General features: G+C 32.2%; 1 protein-coding gene and 1 long non-coding RNA gene across 2 annotated transcripts; one reads left to right on the top strand and one right to left on the bottom strand.

The window, feature by feature from the left end:
* Positions 1–141: 141 nt before the first annotated feature.
* Positions 142–27,552, bottom strand: LOC126845429 (pyruvate kinase-like). Its single transcript, XM_050584083.1, has 10 exons — positions 27,450–27,552; positions 9,295–9,419; positions 8,124–8,259; positions 7,822–8,051; positions 2,813–3,007; positions 2,534–2,729; positions 1,660–1,844; positions 1,350–1,592; positions 1,041–1,263; positions 142–329 (listed from the first exon to the last, which is right to left on the bottom strand). Exons 1-10 carry the CDS (start codon positions 27,550–27,552, stop codon positions 142–144), a joined length of 1,824 nt encoding a protein of 607 aa, XP_050440040.1.
* Positions 3,676–5,012, top strand: LOC126845362 (uncharacterized). The gene is made up of 3 exons (XR_007686769.1): positions 3,676–4,004; positions 4,071–4,259; positions 4,326–5,012. It is a non-coding gene; the product is annotated as an uncharacterized LOC126845362 (long non-coding RNA).

Raw genomic sequence — 27,552 nt, 5'->3', positions numbered from 1 at the left:
CCGTTGATTATTTATAATGAACCGATAGAAAGCACTACACTATACCTGTCAGTAGTCTTTATTTTGTTTCACATAATAATATTAAAAATATACGTTTTTTATATTTTATTATACCTAGTTAAACACTTCAAAACTGTTCTACTATTCGTAGACATCATTTGAATTCACATGCAACAGCCTCATAGTATTTGTAAAACCAACACCTTGTTTATTTCCACACATTTGTATTACTAAATCACCATTTTTCAATATTCCTTTGGTTTTACCCAAACTCATTGCAAACTTTGTGCGGGCTTCGATATCTTTTGACCATTCCATTTCCTGTGCCGCTAAAAAACGAATGAATACACACGATTAAGTACATTAAATTGTATTAACGCATTAGTTTTGAACAAGTAGTACATAACCAATTTTAAAAATACAATATTATTGTTGTTTTAATTGAAGAGTCCATATTTTGATTAATAGAAGCATTTAAAAATTAAACGTCACAGGCTATTTAATATACTATTTACCTAATTTAAATATTTTTAAAATTATTTTTGCCATCAACACTTCAACAGATACAGCAATAATACAACTGTTAAAATTAAATTTCGAACAATTAGTGTTGGAACCAGAACCCAGAAAAAATGGGAAAAAATCCGAACCAATCTTATTGAAGCGATGAGAATCAAACTCTTCGATTGAGTGATTTTAATACAGTTTAAAAGGAGTAAAATTGAAATTATGTTTTCAACATGTTGTTTATTAATTTTTTTCGATATCTCTTTTAAAATTTTAAAATATACACAGATAGCAAAAAGTCTTATTCTATGAATAAATCGTTGTATTCTAACAAAAATACATTTTGCACTTTAGCTATGAGGTATATTATCAATTTAACATGAACACTTTATTTTTCTTATGAAATTTATTTTACCTTTGATGTGGAGGATAAGGTATTTTTAATTTTTACCCTTTACTAAATGTGTATACCTACAAATATTCACGAAAACCACGGTTTAAAAAATGCGATATATTTTGTTTGTGAAACTCACTCAAGAAGTGAACCGTAATTAGATTGCGCCATACTGATAACTTTCTAGCGGCTTTTCCCTGTTTGATGATCGCTATTATCGGACACCGCGGACGGTATCTGGCAATAGTCCGAGCTGACAGGCCGGAAGTGGAGATGACTACAATTGCTTTTGCGTAGCATTTCAGCGACACCTCGACACAGCCGATACTGAACGCGTGAGCGGGGTCGACTTTCGGTTTGGACTGGGGTGTGCACGAAAAAGGTAAATTTAACCGATGGACTATGTCAACGAGTATCGACTGATCGAATGACAAACGTGAAGGCAAACCTTGTGATTTAACTCGTTGAACAGCTGTTGTTCCCAAATGGCGGATTCTGCTCGACGGCACACGTGAGACAGATATTCAATACAGTGCACTTGAAAGCTACTGCGCACTGTGACGTCTAAGTAAATGGCGTCGGTCACGTCGAGTACGGTGTTGATGACGTCGTTGACTTCGGAGCTCGAGGGGATCGACATGTTCTCCATCGAAGACAAAAACGAACCGTGAGTGATGGTCGGCTTGCCCACCTGTAACGCGGAGACAGTTTTTGTTTTGTTATATCCAAAGGGACGGTCCGATGACGTGATCGTATACTATGTTGCATTTAGACAAAATAATCTTCTGAGCAATGAATATCTTGTCGTGGCCTATTTCCATAGATAGACTAGGTAAGTCGAGGAACACTCCGTCAACGATTGGCAAAATTTCGTCGATGTTTTCCAGCCCAATACTGTTGTCGATTTTGGCGTAAAAATCAATGTCCAAGCCTTTTTCGAGGCCTATCTCAAAAAAGCGTAATTAAATTTGCTAAACTAGCAACAGCTGGTAATTTTCAGGCCAAGAATTTTCAATGAGCACAATAGTCGACAGTAGCCTGCCACCAAATAGGAGTCGGCAGACTATGTAAACAGATAGTTTTAGTTCTAGTCAAAAAAGGGTCTGGAAGTTTCACCAGAGGGGTCAAGGGTTAAAAGGCATTCAACTACCCTTACCCCCTTCCTACTACCGTAAATGTAGTCAATAACTACAGTTTTACCTTGCTCATAGGCGCTTATGATGATTATTTTGAAATTACAGAACTCTAATAATAAAATCAACATTTCATTATGATGTCTTGAGCTGCGAGAGCGAAACCCCTACCAGTGTAAAGGGCCTTGCAAAGCACATTTTGAGTTACCCATTGCCAAGTCTCTATGTGTGACACGTTATGCTATTCTCCTTCATCTCATTTCACACAATTCTCTGCTTTCCAAATTTTCTCTGTCTGGCAATCCACTCCACCAGCTGCAATTCTTCATTATTAATAAATGAATTACTTTCACTTCTTAACGTCTATCCCTATAGGTATCCTCTATCGGCGTGGTTCCTTCCTTTGATTTACAATATATATTGACTAAACAAAAGGCCATCTCTGACGTCTATCCCGATGCCACTTAACATTATATTGTATAACTTATATTGTACTCACGGACGAAATCTTTTATTCGGTTGACAAAGGCGGCGTCCCTAACGCCAGGGATGAGTATTACGTCGATTTTGTGTTGTATGGCCGTGCGGACGCGTTCCTCGTCGTCCTCGGTAAGTACAGCTGGTATCGGTATTCCCGGTATGTGCACAACTCTTTTGGATCCCAGGACTTCGCCTCGTTTGATCAGACAGTGCAACTCTTCGTTCTCTGCGCACGCAACAAGTCGCATTATTGCACAAGTTACTAGTATAATATTGGTGGCAAACACCACACAGCAACTCGGTCCTCACCAACTTTCTGTACGACCAATTCGATCTTGCCGTAGTCCAGGTATATAGGGTCGCCTTGCTTCAATCGCATAATATTTTCAGCACCAACGTAAATCCGATCCGGCGAGCACATTTCCCTGTACTGGACGTCGTTGGTGACGTACACATACTCGTTGGTCGATAATCTTATCGTCGATTGATTTGGCTAAGCATTAACGACATAATAATAATATAGGACACGAGGGGTCGTGAAAACTTTACATATATTTTATATTCATTTAGGTACCTATCATAGTGCTTAAAATATATATATATATATACAGGGTGATCCAACTAACGTAAGACACTCATTTTCTCTGAAAGTATGAATATTTTGCGAATTTTTTTTTTCCTAAAATTTTAGGTACATATTTAGCTACATTTTTCAATATTTAGAAAAATTTTATCTTCAACCCTTATACGTTAAATAAGTACGAACCTCGTTTTTTCAAATGGAAACATATGTTTTAAACTCCATAAATATAAAGACAAAAAATCTAAAAAAATGTTAGCGTTTGAATTTTTAATTTTCATCCATTTGTTCGCTGTTTATGACTTTGTAAAGATTTGAATTTTTGTCTATATTTCTTAATAATTTCATTCGATTCGACAAAGACAAGTAGTTTTATTACGACGGTCATCACATCAAATATAATAATAATTTGATGTTAACGCATTCCGTATCATAATCAGATATAATAAATAACCATACATTATTAGACGAAAGGTAGACTGTTACGGATAACGGACTTTACACTTTAACCTAATCTAGCTGGAGCTAGTCATTAGCTGGTTATCTCGGATAAAAATCTAGTATCTAAACTATGCATCAGTTACCACGGAATAATCGAGTGACCAGTACCCATAATATATTTTATTATTTGTACAAAATCGCATTATATTTATTATTTGTACATAACCTCATCGCCAACAAATTTCGACTTCGAAGTTCACACGTTTTCCATTAGTGAAATGAGAAATTGCAAACTTAATTAAAAAATGTTAGTAAATTTACATTTTACTTTATAGTAAATATGATAGCATGCTTATTGTAGTTATGTCATAACTCGTTATTTTATAATTTTTTAAATATATCAATTGATAATATTTGCTCTCGACTTTATTTTGACGTTACATTCTTGGACACACCATTAATTTAATAGGTAAGTGTATTAAAGTTTAATAGATAATTTAATACAATACGAATTCAATTAGCTTTTTTATTTTAGGTTGAATGCTTTTTTCCGAAAATCTTTTATCATTTAAAAATCAATGTTATCATGTCAGAAATATCTATGGCGTTGAGAATAGGCTATACCAATTACTATGGAAATGTCTTTTCAATTGGACCCAAGACTGAAGACCTTACAATTTTATATCAAGGTGTAAATTATAAATATAAAGCATTAATTTAATAGGTAAGTTTATTAGAGTTTAATGGGTAATTTAATTCAATACGATTTCAATTAGCTTTTTTAATTTAGGTTGAATGCTTTTTTACTGAAAATATTTCATCTTTTAAAAACCAATGTTATCATGTAAAATTGGTTTTGAGTATGACATATCAATTGCTATGGAAATGTCTTTCCAATCAGACCCAAGACCTTACAATTATATATCAAGGTGTAAATTATAAGTATAAAACATTTATTTCTAATGTGACATTTTTTCATGTGAATGTATAATATCAACACTAAGCAATTTGAATGAAAAGTGTGTTGTGTTAACTTAAAATAATTATTTATGCATGTATTTGTGTATGTGGGTTGATAATACTCATATACCCGTTTCATTTATTTTTAAAAATATCAGTAATTAATGTATGAATTTCATAATACTACATACAAGGAATCGCTTCTTGATTATACCAATATTTATAATAATATGTAAGTATATTATTTTTATTTGATTAAACTTATCTAAGGTAGTTCAAATGTCTGCTTTCAGTTTAGTTATTTCTTACAATGATATAACCCATATATTGTGTGTCTGACATACATTACGGATATTTTATCATAAAGTTTTAGCTATAACTGACACAGGTATTTGGCTATCAAAGTTAAATTTTATATCAAATTTATTAATATACAATAATTCTCTCTTTAAAAAAGTAGTAATTCTATTAATTTGTATTTAATGAATTCAGTAAATCAAGTAAATTATTTTTTAGAACTTGCCTAAGATAATTCTTATAGTTAATTTTATTTATTGAATTTTGATTTTGTTAGATTTGTTTAATTACCAACGATTGTTAAAAGAAAAAAATTTAAATCAGTATTATAGAAGTTGAACAATTTCAAATGTATAGATATTGTTTTTGTTTAATATTTTTGATTGAATATTTTCAAAAAAGTAACATTTGTAATTTTTAAATTTATTGTTGTATTAATAATTAGTTTATGAATATTTTATTAGTTAAATACTTATATTATCAGACAAAAGATTATTATTGTTCTTTAAATGTTATACTATACTATATATTTGTCGTTGAAATTTATCAACACAATTGTTTGACTATGTGTTATCAATGTTCAAATTTTGTAAACTACACAGTAAAAATTAATAAAAATTATTTTTAACTCTTTAAAGTAGGAAAATTGTCGCATACGCATTACAGCAAATATTCTTTTAACCATTATTTGCATCATTAAAGGTAAACAAATTTTATTTTTAACAACTATGCATTATAAGTTAGTATAATTGATTTTATAATTATTTGTATTCATACATAAATATAGTATACATGTATGTATGTGTATAAAATCAGACAAACTTGTCGCGTACAAATTCCATAAAATTTAAATCCTTAAAAATGTGTTTTATTACAGAATAATTGTTAAATTTAGATACTACAATTTAGCTAAGGCTATTTTTGATTTAATATTGCCACTTTTACATAATCTTAGTAAAACGTACCCGTTATAATAGTTTAATAATGTCAATACTTTAATTTGTATAGTAAACAAGGAAATATCAAATAATGGTTTTCTTTTTAAACAACTAAAATCTATTAAGCTTTTAATTTTCTAGATATTAAATAGTGAAGAAAATAATAAAAATAAGAAAATACTGATTATACGGAAAATCAAAATAGCAGATTCAACTGTAAAAGAATTCACTTTTCAATTTGAAATTTTTGAAACAGACATATTTTATTATAAAGGCTCAAGAATCACTATTATTATAACATTATACACCTTATAAGTTATAATAATAATTAGTAAGTACTAATAAAAAGATAAGACCATATAAACTATTTAATTTAATAGTTATTAATAAAATAAAAGAGACAAGTTCTGATAATTTAATGTTTGCGTGACACAAACCCTAACTTTATTTCTGAAGTTTGAGTATCACTGTGTGATTTTGTGTAATTGAGTCACAAACTATTGATCCATATTTTTATTAACGGGATCTAAATAAGAAATAACTTGACTTAAAAAAAAATGAAATATCAATGATGTTGAAAAATTTACCGTTACAGAAAAATCAAATCTTTTTTGCCAACAAGATGGGGAAAACAGAAAAAAAAGTAAAAGTATTTTGAATCACAGTTTGGAACTACCGGCTTAAATTAAGTTGATAATTAATACAATTTCAAACTTAACTGTGATTTTGTTGTAGGTTCCTAAAACACTGTTTACAAACATCTAGTCTTTAGACAACTTAATCATTTAAACACAGTCCACTTTATTGCATTACTTTTTATTAATAAAGTTGTTTTTATAATAAAAAAAAGTTAGTTATAAATGTAAAATAAGCAACATTTTAAATATTTACTGTAGAATTAAAATAGTAAGCAAATTAAATCCAAAATTCCTTATTTAGTGTAAATTGTTTAAAACAATTATTTGAGCACAGAACATATTTTGAATAAATTGAACATAACTAAACAAATAATAGTAACGCTTCGCAACGCGTGTCCATTCAATGTATGTACTTATGAGATTGTAAGCCAAATTTTAAAGCTATTGTTTACTACCTATAAAAACTAAAAATTATAATTTTCAAATAGCATAACAATGATCTGTTGTACTGTGCTGTTACTTGTTGAATGTAGAACATAGATAGTAGAAAAATATGATAACTAATGATAATAATATTTTGTATTATCATCATAGCAGCAGTTATCAACCTACTTGTACCACGGTTTTTGATTGTTGTGGTTAAATAGCCATTCGTTAGCTGCTGTCAATATAGGTCTGTCAACCTACCTGTCATGACGGTGTGTTAGAAAAGTCGGTAATCTATAAATATGAAACGCTGGTCAAACAAAATATCACAAAACATTTTATTGTGTTTGGTTATCTGTGTACTCATCTATCGGACAATGCGATCATAAATAAGTATTTTATTGGCTCCCGGTCTTTGGAAAACCAAAGAAATATAACAATATTTAAGAGAAAATGTAATATCTTTACAAAGTCATAGCTAACGACTAAATGGATAAAAATTAAAAATTCAAACGCTAACATTTTTTTAGATTTTTTGTCTTTATATTTATGGAATTTAAAACATATGTTCCCATTTGAAAAAACGAGGTTCGTACTTATTTAACGTATAAGGGTTGAAGATAAAATTTTTCTAAATATTGAAAAATGTAGCTAAATATGTACCTAAAATTTTAGGGAAAAAAAAATTCGCAAAATATTCATACTTTCAGAGAAAATGAGTGTCTTACGTTAGTTGGATCACCCTGTATATATATATATTTTATTTAGTTTAAAACAGTTAAAACGATTCGGGAACGCGAAATAAAAAGCAAATATGTTCAGACTGTGATAACATGATATTATAGTTGGGTTACTACAGCCTTAGAGGTAAATCGGGTAAAGAAGTCTACTTAGAATATTCACGCCTAATTGTTATAAAAGGCTACCTTCAGTTTGGTCTAATTGCTCCTATTGCATTGCAATTACTATAAAAATACTAACACATTATTATACAAAATTGCAACTATATATAACCTTGTACGCGTACTTGAGTTTTAAGTATGTTGCCTGTGAATATTTTTTGTCCTTCCAAATTCAGTACGATGGCCAACGAGTAGGGTATACGATTGATTTTCAAACTGTAGTTGAAAACGCCTTGGCGGATTTCGAAAATCATTTTCTGGCACTCTTTGTTGGATAGTTCGTTGAACCACACGACGATCATGGACACGCCTCTCTCGCAGAACTTTGCTACTACTTCTTTAGTTATACTAGACGCTGTGTGCAACAGGGTAATTAAATTAAACAGGTGACAACAACTGATTACGGTTCTAAGTCAACCGTACGCACAAACAGCACAGGCCATCGTAGTGAGTGTATGTGGGGAAGGTGTCGAATTTGTTTTCAAATTGCTCATGTGATCCAGATAATTGTTTTCAAAGGTAGCCTTTGTTTCCGTGCTGTTGTCATTGTTGCAAAACGAAACCTGATTGCATTCCAATATTTGATTTAAAGTATTTGATTCGTATGTACAGTGTACTTATAGTGTATCCTCACCAAAGACAACGCGGGACGAGGTTCTCCGTTTTCCATTTTGCACAAAAACAATAATTTTTAAAATAAATGTTTTTGATTAAACGATTAAGATTTTACACGGATATTACAATTTATGATTAATATTAAACGAGTATTTTTAAAACAAATTAATTGAAAATAATCTATAGATTGGTATCAATAAAAATAATTATCAAATTTCGTATCCTAGCGAAGAGTAATAATTACCTACTGTTTTAAAAAAAATCATATCAAATTTCTAATTTTAAGAGAAAACTGTTGTTATTTCATTATTTGAAATTATTAAATTAAAAAAAAAAATTGTGGCCGGACTTTCAATAATATCGCTCAAAAAAATGGTCTCAAAGAAATAATGAAAACATTAAATTAATGGTATCATAAGCTTCTACTTTGATAACTATCTACAAAAAACACATTGTAGTACGTATTTATCACATTTTTGAAAACAGTTATTGTTAAAATACATAACTTTCAACAGTCTTTAACCCTCACATAGTCTTGTGTTTTATAATCAACATAAAATAAAAATAATAATAAAATACAAAATTCAACAGTTATAAATAAAAAATGAATAATACCTAATTATAAAATTATAAAAAAATATCAAATTCAGAGTACGTAATTTATTTCTCTCAAATAAATCACCTATTATGCATCAATCATATTTTATGTTACTTATGAATTTACCATTAAATTCAAATTGCTTAAGTTAATTTCAAATAATAAATATGATTGCTGTATTTTAGTGTGACCCTACAACCTTTGGTGAAGGGAGGATTCTTAAAACATCCTTATAGAAACAGATGCTAAATCAGGGACATCGGGCATGTGAAACTTTTCAAATGTTTTTCTGTAACTTCTTAAGAATGATACTTCTACATCAGTTTCTTTTGATTATTTTTCCTATATAAAAAATAGTGCTTTCTTTAGATGTTTTAAACTGAACTAAAAAATAGTCTTCTTCTTTTGGATCCTTGGCTAGTTCCTCATAGGTAGCGAGATCTTCATAATTTATCTCATCTTCGGATATAAGGACAATTGGAGTAATTTTTCCACATATATCTTCTTCATCTGAAGATAATTCAAGGTCATTGTTAGTTGTAGTCAATTGTTTGTTTTTTGTTGTTATCTGATTTTCTTCATCTCTAGTTACTTTAGTTTTTTGTTTAATTCCTTTTGAAAATAGATTTTTTTTTACTTCTTTCCCATGAATACTTTTAATTAAATTTTTTTCTTCGATTGCACTTTTTTTCTGGGATATCAGTTAAAATGGTACTTTTACCTTTTCGGCGATTGTTTACCTTAGTTTTTCGTGCCTTTGCTTTTGGATATCCTCTTAGGGTTCTTCAGGGCTTATAAAAGCTTTATCAGTTGAAATATTATTAGGATTTATATTGGTTAAATTAGGATTTGTTGTGTCATAATTTATTATCACCAATCCTCCTGGCCTGTCCGTAAACGCTAAAATTCTGCGCACCGGTTCCTATAGTAAGTATTATACAATGAGATAACAAAAGAATTTTTTGTAAAAATTAATATTTTTTTGATTAGTTTTTTTTTAACCCCAAGCATTTTATATACATAATAATAAATTAATTTTTTGGATTTATGAGCGTTTTAAAAGTTTATAGCTGTGATTGCCGGAGAGATGGCGGCTTCTTTTTACCAGACGATTTTTTGGCCGGCAACAGTGAGTGCCAAACACACTAATGCCTTACCCACTCTGTCATTTCCTCTCCACTATGTACAAATGTAAATTAATTATTTTTTAAATAACTATTTTCTCATTTTCGAGGATATATTAGGTATTGTTTTTAGTAATTAACTATTAATTATTATCAAGCATCTTTATTTCATATAGATGTACCCATTTCACTTTTATGTTAGTACTGAGAGAAAATAAAACAAAATCAAATTGTTTTTTTCTTTTGTTAGTATTACAACTGGGGCAGGGGGAGGCTTCTGTACAATAATTATGAATCTTTATTAATTTAGGTAAAATTAATGAATATTATCATATCCATAATAATACAAAGTGATTTGAAAAACCCGTTTTCTAGGATTTGCTGCAGTACTAAACACTTACGGTTCATCCACTGGTTCTCGAAGTAATTGATATATCGACGAGCTATTTGTTGGTTTTCCGCGTGACTACTCTCTTTTTTAATCAGATTATGTACCCTCAGCTATGTGCTCGACCGGTAAAAGGGCCAGAGCCTTCGACATGCGGAACGTGTTATGCAACGGCAAGTCGTTACGATATTCACGTCGCCGCATGCCAAACTCTTTACCATTTTTCTCGAGTGCCTATAAATTACCATAAACATTTTTAAATGGCAACACGCGACGCTATAATTTTATAGCACCGGAAATGATGAGAGAATTATTAAAAACATTTTTCATACTTGAACCATGTGGAACCAACAGCGCTGCAGGTTGGCAGCTGGCAGAGTATTCCTCGGTGCATTGGTTAATGCGATTTCATAGTCAGTAATGACGTTTGTTGCTTGAATACCGCCTGGAATAAAATCCCTTATGTATCCAAGAACGCACCGGTACGCGACCTCGGTCTTCCTTGTCATCAACACAAATGCAACCGGAAAAGCCTTAGTACACGTATAAATAAAAATGTTAATCGTAAACTCATAAAAATGGTTTTTTTAATTTATTATATATTTTCTATTACCTGATCCATGTAAATAGCCATAATAATTAAAACTTGTTCAGTTTGAGGCTGAATAGGGCTCGATTTGAACGTGCCATCTACATGTAACTCATGTGAACTGCCTGATTAACTAAAATTACATTTAAGCTATAATATTGTCTATAAAAAAAAAATCATCTAGGTAAGCAATTATATATTCTAATTTGTGAAAATGGTATAAGACTATTTGCTATTGGACCAAAATTAAATATGCTGCTGTTCTTGTCCACAAAATATTACAAGCAGCTATCTGAGCGCACAGTAGTGCGCTAGGCCAAGTTTCAGTAATGCCAGTTTATCTTTACACGAACCAATTCACCCAGTTTTTCTAACCCACATATCTCTGTTTCCTCTTTAGATAAGCCTTTGAAATGTAAATATCACTACTTTGATATTTAGCCTTGGAACTTGGCCAATTTTCTCTGTTGGGTTTTTGTTGGAGATAATTTATAATAGATAATTGAAAGAAATTAATTTATACAAATTTTTATCGTTTTTCTTTAAAATAAGTTGTATTTTTTAAAAATAATTAAGAAATATGTTTTTGGGACAAAAGGCAATGTTTTCTTTGTAACACATATTTTTTCATTGTTAGTTAAATTATTACTTCGTCATTGCAGGCGAAATGAAAACCACTGCTTCGCCAGCTTCTACACCTCCATCTATGTAGCCCCTATACAACTCCTCGTTGCTAAACGTTACAAATAGATGGCGGTACCTTAGGTCGGACAAATTGCCCGCATATCCCAAGAGAGTCTGGGGTATCGATGGCTGAGCCTCGGCCCTGGCCCGTTCCATTATTCTCAAGAAGCTTATGTACGCCAATTGATTGTTAACGTGGTTTAATCTAAGTATAGAATATGTAAGTCTTAAACTATTTAATAATTATGCTTATGCTGAGCTGATTGATTTGAAAACTTAATTTTAATATTAAGTGTACTTATATTTAAAAACGATAGGACTGTCATTAAGTATTAAATACTTTCTGTTCAATAATAATAAAACAAATTTTGTTTTATTATTATTGAACAGAAAGGTTTACGAAATACCTTTATAGGTATACAGTCATTGAGTGTTCTATGGAAATATGCTAATTAGATGTATAAAATAACTTTTTAATATGCATTTTAATGACCACAAGCGTTTGCGGACTTCAATTACAGGGTAGGCAATATATAATGTTATTTTTAAATGTAGGGACATCGCCCCAGCGCATCGTTCCTTCTGTTGTATAGAAACAATAACTTCCTTGAAACATAATAAAAAAAAACCTTGTCTTTTTAGTAGTTTGTAAATAATTAATAATAATAGTCTAAAACTCTTACAACATGCTTATATTAAGCTACTTCTATTAAATTAAGAGGAAAATACAGACATTTTAAAATGAACACAGTTTACAGCATGACTTAGTTTTCAAAAGTGTACTAAGACGTACATCTATTTTATCAATTTACTGATTCAAAATATACTTAAATTATAATTAACTACGCAATTATTTACGCCTATTTAGGTTCAAAAATTTTTTACGCTTGCTAGGTTTTTTAATTACAAATATATTATGAAAATAACTTATGGATAAATTAAACGATCACAGATCACTATGCAATAAAATAGGTCGTAAGTGAGGCAGCTCAGCTGCCACAGTTGCCTCCGTCTGTGTTTGTGAGACATCAAGTTTTAAATACGATTAATCAGCTCAGTTAAAATTATGTAATAAATATATTGCCGTCATTGATATTAATTTTTAAATTATTAAGAAAGGTAGGTATTACTGTGCTATTTCTTCATTATAAATGACTTTTAGGGCCGTCAATTTTGTAGCACATCGATGAAGAATTTGGCTTTTTACACGAACAGCGGACAAATATTCCATGTCAGGATCATGATTATGAAGTCCGATCACTTCACATCTATCATTCCTAATAAGTCCTTTATATAATAAAAAGAAATACAATATTGTGTCAAGAAGAGTTTCATGTTATAAACTGTTTTCAGCCTTTAAGAGAATTGAAAGCGGACTGGTTTTTTCGAAGTCTTAGACCTAAAATCCTGACAAAATTACGCCTACGTAGAATGTCCGATTTGAGTTTTATATAAAAAATGTCAAGTTTATCGGCCTCTTTTCAAAGTTATTGTGTAAATAACAATTTATTATTTCAATTAAAATTGTGTTTAAATCCTATTTTAATTTTTTAAGTTTTTAGTATCCTATATATTGTTTTATTAATCCGACTTCCACGGTAACCTAGGGAAAAAGCTCATGAGCTCAAATATTTATACAGAATTAAAATCCAATCATATTAAGTATGCTAATTAATTTCTTGTAGGTACAAAATGGCATTTACTCGGAGAATAAATTGTAAGGTTATTTTTACAAAGTAACCTGAAACTAAATAAAATGATCGAAAAGTTGCTTTTTTCTTAAATATTGCCTTTTATAAAACCCCTTAAAAACCGTCCGCTTTCAATCCCTTTAATCATTGTTATGTTATATACCAAATCAGATTATAAAAAAATATTATGAATATAAATACTAATTGCCACAAAATATTCATGAAAATTAACCCATTGATCAATTTTTGTAAATTATAATATTAATATCTATAAATTGTACTAGGGCAACTCATGGTGCTGGCCTTTTTCTTTGGAAAATAGTGTTATTTGCTAAAAAAATCAAATAAAACGATTTTTATTTCAAGCCTTTTAAAAGATATTTTTCTATTTAAGTGGAGTATTACCTAATAAAAAAAATCTTTTGTTGAGTTATACTTAAATGGTACACTGCTTTATTGTGTATTCGTAAAATAAGTACGATTACATCTAACTACTAACTACTTCAGTATTCCATTTACAATCGGGTTACAAATAATTCATATTGAAAAAAAAGATTAATTTGCTAAAATAATATATAGCAATAAATCATACCTCTCGCAGTGCAGTTAGGTTTTATACAACTTAGTGAGGTAGACGATAGTCTAACTTTCTTTACGCGATAAAAAAAGCCATCGTTAAAATGATGCAGCTTACTATTTTTACAAAACCCGTCGACAACTTCGTGTTCCATTATTAACAAACGAAAAGTACAAAAAAAAAAATAGGACAGATGTGTTGTCTGAGCTCTCGATAAAAACCGAATGAACCCAATGTAAGTATGAACTTGATTGGTTAGTTGGTACTTATTTTTTTTTAAATCTATAAATAATTCTAACATTTTTTGTTATTAATATTTATATAAAATATATATGTGTATAGGGAGGGACAGAAGATGGAAAAAGAGCTATAAATATATATATATAGGTATAAATAAGTAGGTATGTATGTTGTACATAGTATACAGAACGTACAAAGAAGTACCCAAAAATTATTAGTGTTTATTTGAATAAAAGTTTAATATTGTTATAAGGTAGCGCAGCATTTTTATTTTATTTAATAGATAAATATGTAGTGCTTAGAAATTATGCCCTCGAAAATATTTGTTATCTATGGCCATTAGTTTCAGATGAGGTGTAACAAAAGTCATTTACAATAGGTATGCATTATGTTTGCGAATTCTAATAATTAAGAACAAAGGAAGAGTATGTGTAATAATATTTGTTTGTAGTGATGAGTTTTTAATATTCGGTTGTCACTGGGTGTTTGGCACATTCTGTATAACTTATCTTCTTATAAACAAAACAAAAATTTAAAGCCACCGCTGACTGAGGCGTCCAATCGAATGGACAACAGAAGGGTTATGGGGTGGCGAAGGAATGTGTTTGTTTTGTCTAGAAACCTAATAAATCTCCAAAAATAGTCGATAACCGTTGCGAATTTAATACATATAGAAATAATGGCATATTGACGATTAATAATATTATTGAGAATTTCACACAGCAAAATTGGCCGTTTTCGGTGTGTCACTGTGACATATCTACTCACAAATTTGGAATACATTATATCCAATGTGTTGTTTCATCTACAACTAAAGCTGTCTAATAATTAGTAGGTAGGGATATAATATCTCAGTTTAGGACAAATGATATAGCTTCATTATATAAACACTATTATTATTGAAATTCATATTTTTATTTATTCCATTTTTATTAAGCATGACCTACATGATAATAATGACCCAGATACAAGGGCGACATTAAAGTTTTTCTTAGGGCGGGGCAACATTTTTATCGGCCCACTGTTAATGTTTTCGCCGATGGCGAATGTTGCGTATAAATGAAATGAATGGACACCGGGAAATGAACACCGAAAAGTGGACGCCAAAAAGTGGACACCAGAAGTGATGGACTTGAATGGGCTCTTGAATGAGCACTTGGCTGGATCTGGACTTGAATGTAACAGGTGTTAACTTCCTCGATCCCTCTGAAAGACTGACTGTTAGGCTGGTGTGGACCTCCTTATATATTCTAATGTTGGAGCATAGGTGCTGTTGATTGGTCAGGGGTGTGGCGGATTCGAGTACTCTTATTGGTCGGAGGGCCGGCTGTAGCAGGAATGTTGAGCGGTCGTGGCAACAACACCAATGTAAACAAACAGGTTGGGTTTGCTGTAGATAAAAATACCATATACCGAGAATGTTGTGCGGCCGTGGCAACAACACCAATGTAAACAAATACGGGATTTTCCCGTCGCTAAAAATATCGAGAATGAACACGTCACCGTTGTAGCCACGGCGTAAACAGTTAATTTACAAATATAAATATTTTTTCCAAAACATTTAGTTACAACACAGTAATAATACAAATATTATAAACCTTCATACCTATTATACTTGGTAGTCAGTTCAGACGGTTTATTATAGGGTAAGTAAATGTAGGTAGTTGCATAAAAAACAGATAATTTACGGCCTTATGTATCGAAAATTTGACCAGCCCATAAAAATTGAGGGTGGGGCAAATGCCCCCCCCCCAAATGATGCTACTGCCCAGATATATTGATATATTTTTATTGGTATTGATAAAACTATAACGATGTATCTAAATATCGATAACTATAAAATATAATGTTTATAATTATATTGCAACTGGATGATGGTATCGATATTAAATAATCAAAAAATTGAACTGTACGTACTCCATTCCTAGTGCAGGCTGCATGAGATGATATCGATTCTAAATAAAAATATCGATATTTTAATACAGTTGATCATCTTGTTGTTGCGCTACCTTATAAGTATCCAAAAAGATACAGTGCCAAGTTAAGGGTTAAAAACGATTCATTGATTCGAACAAGACAGAAGACTCAAAATTAGTTGATCGCCTATTTTTGATTCAGTTGACCGTCGAGTCAACGCCGGAGATCGTACAATATTACTCATAGTTACTTTGGTACAAACGGTTATTAACATAACAATGAAATGTAATGAGGTAACATATTGAAGACGTATATCAATGATAATTATTAATTTTCATAATTTTCTCAAACCAAATTATAATATGTATCATGAAAAATTAATTTACATTATATTTCAGTATTTTTTTAATCCTACAACTTTACAGGTTGATTTCTAAAATAGTGCAATTATACAAAAAAAAATTGTTATTCAATCATCAGTACGAGAAGTATAATAAATGACGAACACCGAATGCAATGTAGGTTATCTAGTATTTTTAGGGGTAAAAATGTATTCTGTAGTAATAAAATATAAATATTTTATAAGTTTTTAGACTTCTTGCGATATAAATTACCATAAAAGTTGTAAAAAAATGCAAAAAGTGTTGAGAGGGAGCCGGATTTGAACCCGGTACCACTCACTCCTAGGAACTTATCACGCTCGACCGCACCACATATAGTTTTCATAACGCGTTACATTTTTCTCGGCTAGGTCCTTTCGCCAACCCGCGATAAGGAACTTCGTTCCGAAAATAATAGGAGATTTAAATCTAACAGATGCACATCATATTATTTATGTAATCAAATCTAAATGTACTTAAATTACTTAGATTAACTATAGTTAGTTTTAAATATAGATATTAAAAACATTATTTCTGTTGTAATACATACTATAGTCTATATTATGCTTATTTATATGTTGTATAGTAGTGCCATTTATACTTACAGTACAACTAATTAGGTACTATTTAATTGTACTCGGTGTATGGAATATCTCACATGATTGCATTAGTGATTTGCAAACAAATTAGTAGTAGGTATATTTATTTATTTATTTATTATTAATGCTACGGGTCAAGCCCAAAATACAAAATGTACATAGTATTTACAATGTTAAACAATATTCTTAATAAGATGAATTAAAATTAATACATTATTTGTTAAATGATTAAGACAAAAAGGAGGGGTCGTTATTTGCGGTCCGCATTAGACGGGTGATGGGGGAGTTTTCAAGGAAATTTGTAGATGAGAGAGGTATGTGGAATGGAGCATGGAAGCGAGTGGATCGAGGTGGAACTTTAAAGCTGACGAGAGATAGAAGAGTAGGAGAATCAATCTTACCGTTAAGTAGATTGGATAAGAAAGAAATATTACTCACCTGTCTACGATCCGCAAGGCTTGGAAGGCCCAGAGCTTGTAGGACAGGAGAGTAATCATGGGGAGGACAAGGAATATGAAGTCTGAACGCAACAGCACGGAGAAACCTTCGCTGAACTCTCTCAAGCATAGCACTGGCCTATGCGGGAGCTGGGTCCCACAATCCACTACCGTACTCAATGATAGGTCGTACCAGAGCACAGTAGAGGGTTTTGAGAGGCAGGGCAAGATGGTATAGTTGAGAGGATCGAAGGATGAACCCGAAAATTTTGAGCGCCTTACAACATATCTCTTCTATATGTTTGTTTGGGGAGAGGTTACGGGTAAGTGTGAATCCTAAGTCGCGTATTGAGTCACCAGAAGACATAACAGGAATATTGTGGATGCAGTATGAGAAATGGATAGGTGATCGGAGGCGAGTAAAGGTTATGAAGGAACATTTGGGAATATTAAGAGAGAGACCAATATACTCACCCCAAGCACCCAATCTATCAAGATCATATTGGAGCAAGTGGCAATCACGGATGGAATTTATTTTAAGGAAGATTTGTCATATCGTCAGCGAAAATGAGGAGTTTTGCGTGGGAAAGAACTGAAGAAGCAGAATTTACAAATAAGGCGAAAAGGAGTGGAGATAAAACAGCGCCCTGTGGGACGCCTGACGAAGGGGTGAACAAGGAAGAATGTGAGTCAAGAACCGAGACATAAAGAGAATGATCAACTAAGTACGAGTGTATTCAAGATAGTTAAGGATCGCCAATACCAATAAGATCTAAAGTTTTGACCAGAAGAGAGTGATCTACTCGATCAAACGCTTTTGAATAATCAGTATATATCGCATCCACCTGGCTATGCTCACGGAAGGAGTCGAATATATAAGAGGAGAGGACTAAGTTGCACGTTGTGGATGAGCGACCTGGTGCGAAACCGTGTTGCTCATCCACAAGAATGTGGTTTAAGGATGGACGAATGTATTTTAAGACGATAATTTCAAAAATTTTAGAAATATGTGGTAAGATGGTTATGGGACGGTAGTTGGTGACATTATTTGTGTCATCCGACTTATGGATGGGAGTTATAGATCCAACTTTGAGGATAGAGGGAAAAATACCGGAATCTAGGAATTTGGCTAACAGAATGAAAAGTGGCCAAGCAATTACGTCTTTGAGTTTGAAAAAGAAGTCACCTTGAATGCCATCCGGACCAAGGGACTTAATATTACGAAGAGAGTTGAGTGCATTACTGACATCATCAACTGTTAAGGAGATATGACTAGGAAGATTAAACTGGGGGACTGAAAAATTAGTAGGTGGTGTTGAAGATGAACTGGTAGGAAGATTATAAACAGATGAAAAGAAGTTAGAGAATAGAGCGGCTGCTTCTGAGGGATTTGAGCTTGTGGAATCTCCATAGACGACATTGGGGGGAATGGATGGTGAGGAGCGAGATTTACGAATAAAGGACCAAAAGGAACGAGGATTAGATAAAAGAGAAGATTCAGTTCGGGCAATAACATTTTTATAAGATATTTTAGACAGGAATTTAAAGCGAGCACGAAGAAAAGAAAAGGAACGGTAGTTGGCAAGAGAGAGAGACTTTTTATAGTTAGCGTGGGCTTGGATTTTTAGATGCACGAGGTGTTTTAGCTCTCGAGTGAACCAAGGTGGGTAAGAAGATTGACGAATGTAAACTTTAGGGACAAACGACAGAATTGATGAGTGTATGGCATCAAGGAAACATTTCATAGCGTCGTCAGTGTTTAGAGTGAGTAATGTGAGTTCCCAATTACTATAAATTGTAGGTATGTAATATTAATTAACGTGTTAAATGTTTTATCAAGTGTATAAATAATGTGTCAGTTTATAAAAACTCGTTGATAGTAATGAAAAAATGTATAGGACCAATACCAAATGATGATTGTATTAAATCAAACGCGATATTATTTAAATGATTGCAATTTTTTATCGAGTGTAGTAAAATTTGTCTGGTTTGTGGTAGATTAAGTCAAAATAAGTATTAATAAGTAAACATTTGGAATATAATCATAATATGTTTTAGCTGTTACTATACATTTTCAATTTTATAAATATTTTGTTTTTTAGGGGACTATAGTATCCCTAAAGGGAATTATCTAAGGGGTTAATTCGATCATCCTTTAACGTTTCGGACAACACACGTGACTCTTTAGATGTGATGTTTTTGTCTTAAAACGATTTCAGCGCCACTGCATTTCAACGTGTATTCTTTTTTCAATAGAGAATTGGAATATAATAGCCGTCGTTTAATTGTTATTAACCTTTCGGTCCATATTCTTTGTGGTTCTGCGAAGACAACAGATGAGACATACCGGAAATTCGAATTTGTGCCCAGCCCAAATTTATGCTTTAATAGTTGTTATTATTCACATAAGACCTGCCGTTTTTTGTATACTCTTAAGTATTTGTTTTCTTAATAAACAAAAAGTCTGGTGGAAGTCGCGAGTACGGATTAATTTAGTTCTTCAGTTTATTTTAATTAAAGATTGTCTATGAAAAATACATCAGATTGTTTTTATATTGGTATACCTAAATTGGTTCGTTCGTTGTAAAAGTGGTGTGGCTCCAAAAAAAAAAAAAAGTTTATTTATTGCATTAGTTTTGGTTTCATTTTCCAAGTCACAAATTTGTATAACCTTTGATTTGTAATAAACATTAAAAGTAGGTACAAGTATTTGATCAGTGTTTTCTATTTTTTTTTTTTTTTTGCTACAACTAACACCATTAATAATCGTATATTGTTTACTCATATTGTTAGTGTTGGCATTATTGGAAGGCGGTTTTTTTAGGGGCGGCGTTTTGTCGGGCGACGTTTTGCGGTGTAACCGATTATGGTCGATTGTTCAACGATTTTTGATAGCATTCCCATTATCGTATTTGTCTGAATGTAAATTTAGTGCTGTAGAAACGCTATTAACTAAAAAGAGAAATCGACTGCATTTCACCGAATGCGGTGATTTACGGCTGTTTTAAAGTAAATTTGAGCCCCACATAAACAAACTGGTAAAATTGCATCAAACTCATCTTTAACGTTAGAATTTAAACGAGTTTTTAATTTAATAATTTAAAAAAATTATTAATTATAAAAAACAAATATTATTGTCAAGTTCTTATGCCTTATCGGTTTAATAAATTTCCGTTTCTGATACTGATAAGACGTGATACAGGACAACGGGATAACACAGTTACCACGAATGTTGCGTGCTACGATGTTATGTTACTCCGACATTTTTGTTACGAATGACAATAGCTTCGACGATTATTATTTTTTATGCCACGATTTATAGTTACATCGAAGTTCCATTTTTAATTATTGCTTCGAATTACATTTACCTCGAATTCCAGTTACATCGACATGACTTATCAAAAAATCTTAATGTTATGATTTCGCTATTTTATAGGACATTTACATTGATAAACATTATATGGACCTTAAATTCCATTTACACTGGCATGACCCAACAACTAATTTATTAGTGTTGGGAATTTTCGTTCCATTCTAGGAATCGTTCTAATCGGTATCGTTCCTTAGAAGGAACGATTCCAAATGATTCGTTCCATCGTTCTAATAGTTACTTTTTATCATTCAACGACAAACGGTACTATTTGTACTGAGTATAACCTGTACCTAACCAAATACCTATATATAGTAGTAAATGAAATGTTATCTTGTATTGTCGTGGTTTTCCAAATAACCTTATCTTTATTAACGCTTCATTGGTTTAACAGACATAATACGAGGCACGAGATTGATATTTTAAGGGCCTCGCCACACTACGCACCCGCCGGACCGCAACATGCTGCGGTCGGTCGCCGACCGGAACCGGTTATACGCACTAGTGTGTCATCTATAATTGAAACCAACATATTTTGTTCCGCATAGTGTGGCGAGGCCCTAAAAGTTTATTTTTACTGACGTTGTCAAATCGTATAACAATCACACATATATTATTCTTAGTTTAAAAATTGTCCGCCGATAATAGTCACTATTGTTGTTTAACGATAACAAATAATATTATTTGAACGTTAGCATTTATGACGTAAACACCATTCCAAATATAAGTTAAAAGTTGTGGTTTTTTATCAAATTGTATCACTGAGTAATTCGCAATCGTGTTATGGAAAAAGGCAGTGCCGATAACGACCGTTTGCAATCGTGTTGCACCCATATTATTATAATAATTTAGGGATAAAACCAGTTTTCCTTAATTGCATACGTTACCCTGAACCATTTTTTTCATTGTACACTTTTTCCAATGACCAATTTCTAATCCGATCTTTTTAACTAAACTTAAACCCGTAACTACAGAATACAACAATCAGAATGGACACTAATAACAAAATACACGGGCAGCATATTATGCCGCTCGCGAAATCAGTCGGCCATATTCTCGGAGGACAAAATAGTGTATTTATATTTATATATTTAAGTGTATTTTTTCTTATATTCATAATATATATATACAATGATAGTATTTATTGTCCTCCGAAAACATAGCGGGTTGATTCCGTGATCTCACAGAAATGTCCGGGGCCTGCTGTAACCTCCACCTAGACCATTATTATTTGGGTAGATACCCAGTGGGACAATTATCAATTCGTTACTGGGCGTCCAACTAATCTCGACCATTTAGACAGACAACACAGACATATGTATACTTAAAAAATTCCCTGTAAAATTAAGAAGTTAAATAAATGTCAGTTATGCTTAGTATAAAATGATTAATTAATTATACTATATTATATATTAACTATTAATTTTAATAATGCAAAATATAACATTTTCATTATTAAATTAAAAAAATAAGTATAAAGTATAAACAATTCTCGTGTATACATCCTATGAAAAATTATTTTAAAACAATTTTTATAATAGTAATCAAAATAAAATTTGTATAATATTTTTATAAGTTACTGTTTAAGAATATCAAGGCCTCTGTATTTTTCGTGGACAATCTATTGCGACGGTCTGTTATGGTGTACCCAGCTTTGGAAAATGTACGTTCACACGGTACTGAAGTTGATGGTACGCACAATCGTAGCAACATGAGATCAAACAAATTTGGATAAATCCTTTTCATCTCAGAACAACCACACTAAAGGATCCGATTTTCTTTCCAACAAGGGCTCGTTTAAATATTTGTCCAACTCTATAATGGCTTGTGATGTTGGAGTACTCACACTAGTCTGAGTTGACGAAGACTGCGGAAAATTAAAAATAATTATTAAATAAATAAAATAGGTACAGTACAAAATAGTTATAAAAAAATAATGATAATAATACTTGGAAATCGAAATCTTTCCATATTTCATACTGATCCGTCTTATTTGTAGCTTCACAGGATTGTGCATCAATGATTCCATGGTCTTTTGATGTATTTTTTTTTTCGACTAGACTTAGTTAGTTTAGCTAGACTTTTGATAATGTTCTGATAAGCACGGTTGAAAGATGTTTGTTCACTGAAGCCTCTTTTTTTAAACCGTGGATCTAAGATAGTTGCTTGTGTCAAAACAGGCTGATTATCTATTCCTTCAAACTTATTTTCAGCCTTTTTCTCCATTTTTAAAATCATCGAATAAATGGCAGGTGTTAAATTTATTTCTTTTTTTTAATACGCGATAATAAGACATTAGTTAATATTATAACCTTTGAAATGGAAATACCTTTCTCAGAACTAAGTTCTATTGTTACTTCATTGAAAGGTTTAAAAATATTACAATAATGCTCCATTATGTTAAAATCATCTAGCGTTAAATTTTCGACGTTACCAATAATTGCTGTAGTCGATATTAATGGCTCTTTAATGTCAATACATCGTTGGAACATATCGTATGTACTGTTCCAACGTGTAGCAACATCTTGAATTAATTTTAAAACTGGTACACCCATTTGAGTTTGTGCCTCTTTAAGTTTTATATACGATTTTGTAGACCGCTTAAAAAATTCTACAATACTCTTTATTTTTTTATGAACATTTTTTATTTCATCCAGTCCACATTGCGCTAATAAATTAATTTTATGTGCTAAACACGGAATATGTCGCCAAGATTTGTTTAAGCCTATAGCACTCGTAATATTAACTGCGTTATCACTAACGGCAACTTTGATTTTATTTAATATGTCCCACTTGTTAAAACACTCGTTCATAAATTCGGATAAATGAACTGCGGTGTGCGATTTTTCAAAATAATAACAGCCTAATAAGTGGGTTTTCAAAACGCATTCTACCTTGTCTATATAATGTATAGTTATGGCAGTAAAACTATCATTATTTAATGATGTCCAACTATCCGTAGTAAACGCGATATATTGGGCATTTTCTAAATAATTTTTTATCTTATTTTTCGTTTTCTCTACTAACTGCGGAATAACTGCTGGATTTTGAAACTGTTTTTCTCGAAGGAATTACATAACTGGGATTGAGCATTTTCACAAACTTTTTAAATTCGATATTTTTCACAACACTAAATGGCTGAAATTCTTTTGAAATCATCACGCCTAATTGCTCGTCGATTTGTTGCGATTTTACAATGGACATAGGTCGAGGAATATATAAAGCATTTAGTGTCTGAGTTCGAGTGGGTTTTAAAGCTGTATTTGTTTTAGAAGTCGATGGTTGGGATATAGCCTGAGATATAACCTCACCCGGATTGTCGAGATCTTGTTCTAACTTTACGTCTGTTTCAGTGGTACGTACCTTCTTTCTCGCTTCAAACTGAATGATATGCTTTCTTTTTAAGTGTCTGCTAAGGTTCGCAGTCGAACCGCCTTTGAAAGAATATGTCACGGAACAATAGCTGCACTTAGCCGTTTCGCTATTCAGTGTACTAAAATGATGCCAAACATCACTGGTTTTCTTACTCATTTTTAAAATTATAATTAAAGTCTAAATATACAGAAAAATACACACTACGATATCGATAACGGGCACTGGCAAAAATAAAAGGGGTCGACTGTGGAGTGTCTACTGTCTTATGTATGTTTGTCGTTTGACCAACAGGCAAACCCGCAATAGCATTGTTTTGGTTAGATTATTTGGACATCCATTTATCCCTGAAACCCCACCAGGTCTTTACCGCTTATGTGGCGTGCACAAGATAGCTATTTTTAATATTTTGTTACTGGTTTTTTTTAATAGATACATATTATAAATCCGAGACCTAGCAATTATTTTTTTCATTTGTTTATTTAAAGTTAGTAAGTGTTGGTATCAAAAAAATATAAACGCTACAACACAGATAAAATTCTCTTTTAAGAATTATGAAAATATTTCTTAAATAAAAAATGAAAATTTTGGAAAATATACTGTAGATACTGCTCTAATAATTTTGTCCCTCGCAATAAAAAGGTTTCTGGGGAAAAGATTATTTAAACTATAGGAAAAGTTAAAATTTGTTATAAAATATCGATGAATATAATGTAATGGCTTGCTAAAATTAGCCAAGATTTGCAAAATAGCCGATTTCTCCTTGAATATTAATAATATTTAATGTACAACCTTCTCTACTTTGTACGTAACCAAAAGGTTAACAACACTATAAATGTAAATTATAAATTCAATTTATTTATACAAATACTAAGAAACCGTATACTTTGTACAACTAGAGATTGCGAAAACGCGCAAATAAACACATTAAATATTGTATAAATTATGTATCCGACAATGTTCCGCGAATAACAGTGGACAGCTTGCCAATTCACCAACGACCCGGACTCGAAGATTAGCAATTGCACAACTGGAAAAAGGTCACCAATGCGGGGATGCCAATGACTCCTTCCATTCCACCCGGATGGCAATTTTGCGTAAATACCAGCCGTTTCGCCATACAGAGGCAGAAGTGCCTTGGCTGTGTATTGCTCCACGTACCTGCAACAAGACTCTTATTACATTGTTTGTGTATTAAATTTATGCTCATGAAAATACATACCTAATCATATTCTTGCTATCGAAAGTATTCTTTTAATTAAAAACATCCATATACCATCTTCAACCTTTGTGTTTTAAGTCTTCAAAGGCCACAGACTTAGCAATAACGTACACTTAGCATATACCTAATATTATGATTTTAAATTTAGAGGCCTACTTTTTAAACATATTTATATTGTTAGTTTTTATTTAGATTTACAGACACAATGAAAAACAATGTATGGTGTGTTCACTACTTCACTAAAATTCAATATTACAATTATTCATTAGATTAAATTAATAGCTTATACCTATTATATTTTATAATAAAGTGGTGGTGTGGCATCCTCTTAAAATAATAAATTGTATTTGCAACCAATCGATTTTTTTAACAACAATACAAAATAACATATTGGTTTTAGGTTATTGATGCATTTTCACTAAAACCAGAAGTATAAAATTATTGTCCACTGTCCAGTGCTCAGTTTAATGCCTTGATAGTTGACATTTATTTTAGAATTCATAGATTTAGAGTTATAAAATATAACGAATATTGTATGTGTAATGTGACCGTTCCGGAACGGGCTAATCGGACCTGAACCATCCGTCACTTGTAACGAACGGCAGACGCTATACCGATTCCCAATTTTATGAATGAAGAACTTATAGGTTGATACTAGGTAATAGGTATAACAATTATTAATGACTCACTAGTTCGTTATCGTACTATTATTTGAATATATTATCATTTATTAGATTATGTAATATGGTTCCATAGAAATAATGTTATCTCGTTTGTTTTACGTTTTTTGTTAATATTGGTCGGCGCCGGGTGGTCGGTAATACTGGTTGACGACATAATGTCGTTCTTCATATAAAGTTAGCTAGATAGTCATTGCTTACTTCAAATTTTAGCCGCTTGTCCAAATTTGGCATATATAATGGTTGTTTGAACCACCGGTTTCAAATTGTGAGTTATGAAAGTGTGTCCGAAAAATATGTTAAGTAAAAATGTGACCGTATGAATGGAAAAGATATGAGAAAGGAACGGATAAGATAAAAAAAAAGAAAGCGATTAATCGTTAAAAAATAAAATAATAATAGTAGAGTAATATTAATTAACTAATAAAATCAATATGAAGTTCCGGGTCCTCGAAGTTTTGCATCTGGTTTATGGTGTGATAAGCACTACGTATCTGCGAGAGCGTTGCGGTACTTGTCGAATGCTTCGTTAGCCTCCGGTGTCCAGAACAACTTGCCATCCTTCCCTTTTACCGATGAGGTAAGTTCAAACAACGGCGCTTGTAGTTGAGCCGCGTTTGGTATAAATCTGTGGTAATAGTTTATCAAGCCCAGTAGTCGTTGGAGTCCTTTCTTGGTCGACGGGCGGGGCCATTCTCGTATGTCGTTAATCCGTTCAGGCAACGGGCTGACACCATCGCCGTTAACGACATGGCCTAAAAAATTTAATTGCTGGACGCCAAAAACGCACTTGTTGACGTTGATTGCTATCCCGTACATTTGAAAACGTCCGAGGACTGAGCGTAGATGCGTTTCGTGTTCCGACTCGGTTTGCGACGCGATTAAAACGTCATCAATATATGCGAAAGCGAAATCGAAACTAAGGAGGACGTCATTAACAAAACGTTGAAACGTTTGGGTGGCGTTTTTTAAACCAAAATACAAGACGGGAAATTCAAACAAGCCAAACAGAGTTGTCACGGCGGTTTTCGATACGTCATCGCGTGCGACGGGGATCTGATGATACGCGCGTATCAGATCTAGTTTTGAAAAAATTGTCTTGCCGTATAGGTTGCCCGTGAAATCGTGAATATGTGGAAGGGGATACCTGTCCGGCTTGGTGACGGCGTTCAGCCTGCGGTAATCCCCGCATGGGCGAAACGAGCCGTCTTTTTTCCCGACGAGCAATGTTCGACGTTATGCAGAAAAACGGCGGGCACTGGCGACTCACGGGTGATTTTTGGAAAATCCGCGAGCAGATCGATCCATGTGTGTGGTTGAGAAACCGCGCAAATGGTTTGCGGCACAGTGGTTTGAGGCACGATTTTCGACAT

The sequence above is a fragment of the Adelges cooleyi genome, unplaced genomic scaffold, assembly GCF_023614345.1.
Source record: "Adelges cooleyi isolate 19-005CV unplaced genomic scaffold, UGA_ACOO_1.1 ACOO_flye_CR_arks_rails_tigmint_CR_PRNA_784, whole genome shotgun sequence".
Lineage (NCBI taxonomy): Eukaryota > Metazoa > Arthropoda > Insecta > Hemiptera > Adelgidae > Adelges > Adelges cooleyi.
This window is presented reverse-complemented; position numbering and strand designations above follow the sequence as displayed.

Excerpts from the sequence above, each read along its gene's own strand:
- LOC126845429 (XM_050584083.1), bottom strand. The coding sequence starts at position 27,552 with ATGTCGAAAATCGTGCCTCAAACCACTGTGCCGCAAACCATTTGCGCG. Across the intron at positions 2,730-2,812 it reads AGAAAGTTGGTGAGGACCGA|TTGCACTGTCTGATCAAACG; the intron begins GTTGCTGTGTGG and ends GAGAACGAAGAG. Across the intron at positions 1,845-2,533 it reads CCGAATAAAAGATTTCGTCC|GCCTCGAAAAAGGCTTGGAC; the intron begins GTGAGTACAATA and ends TTTTTGAGATAG.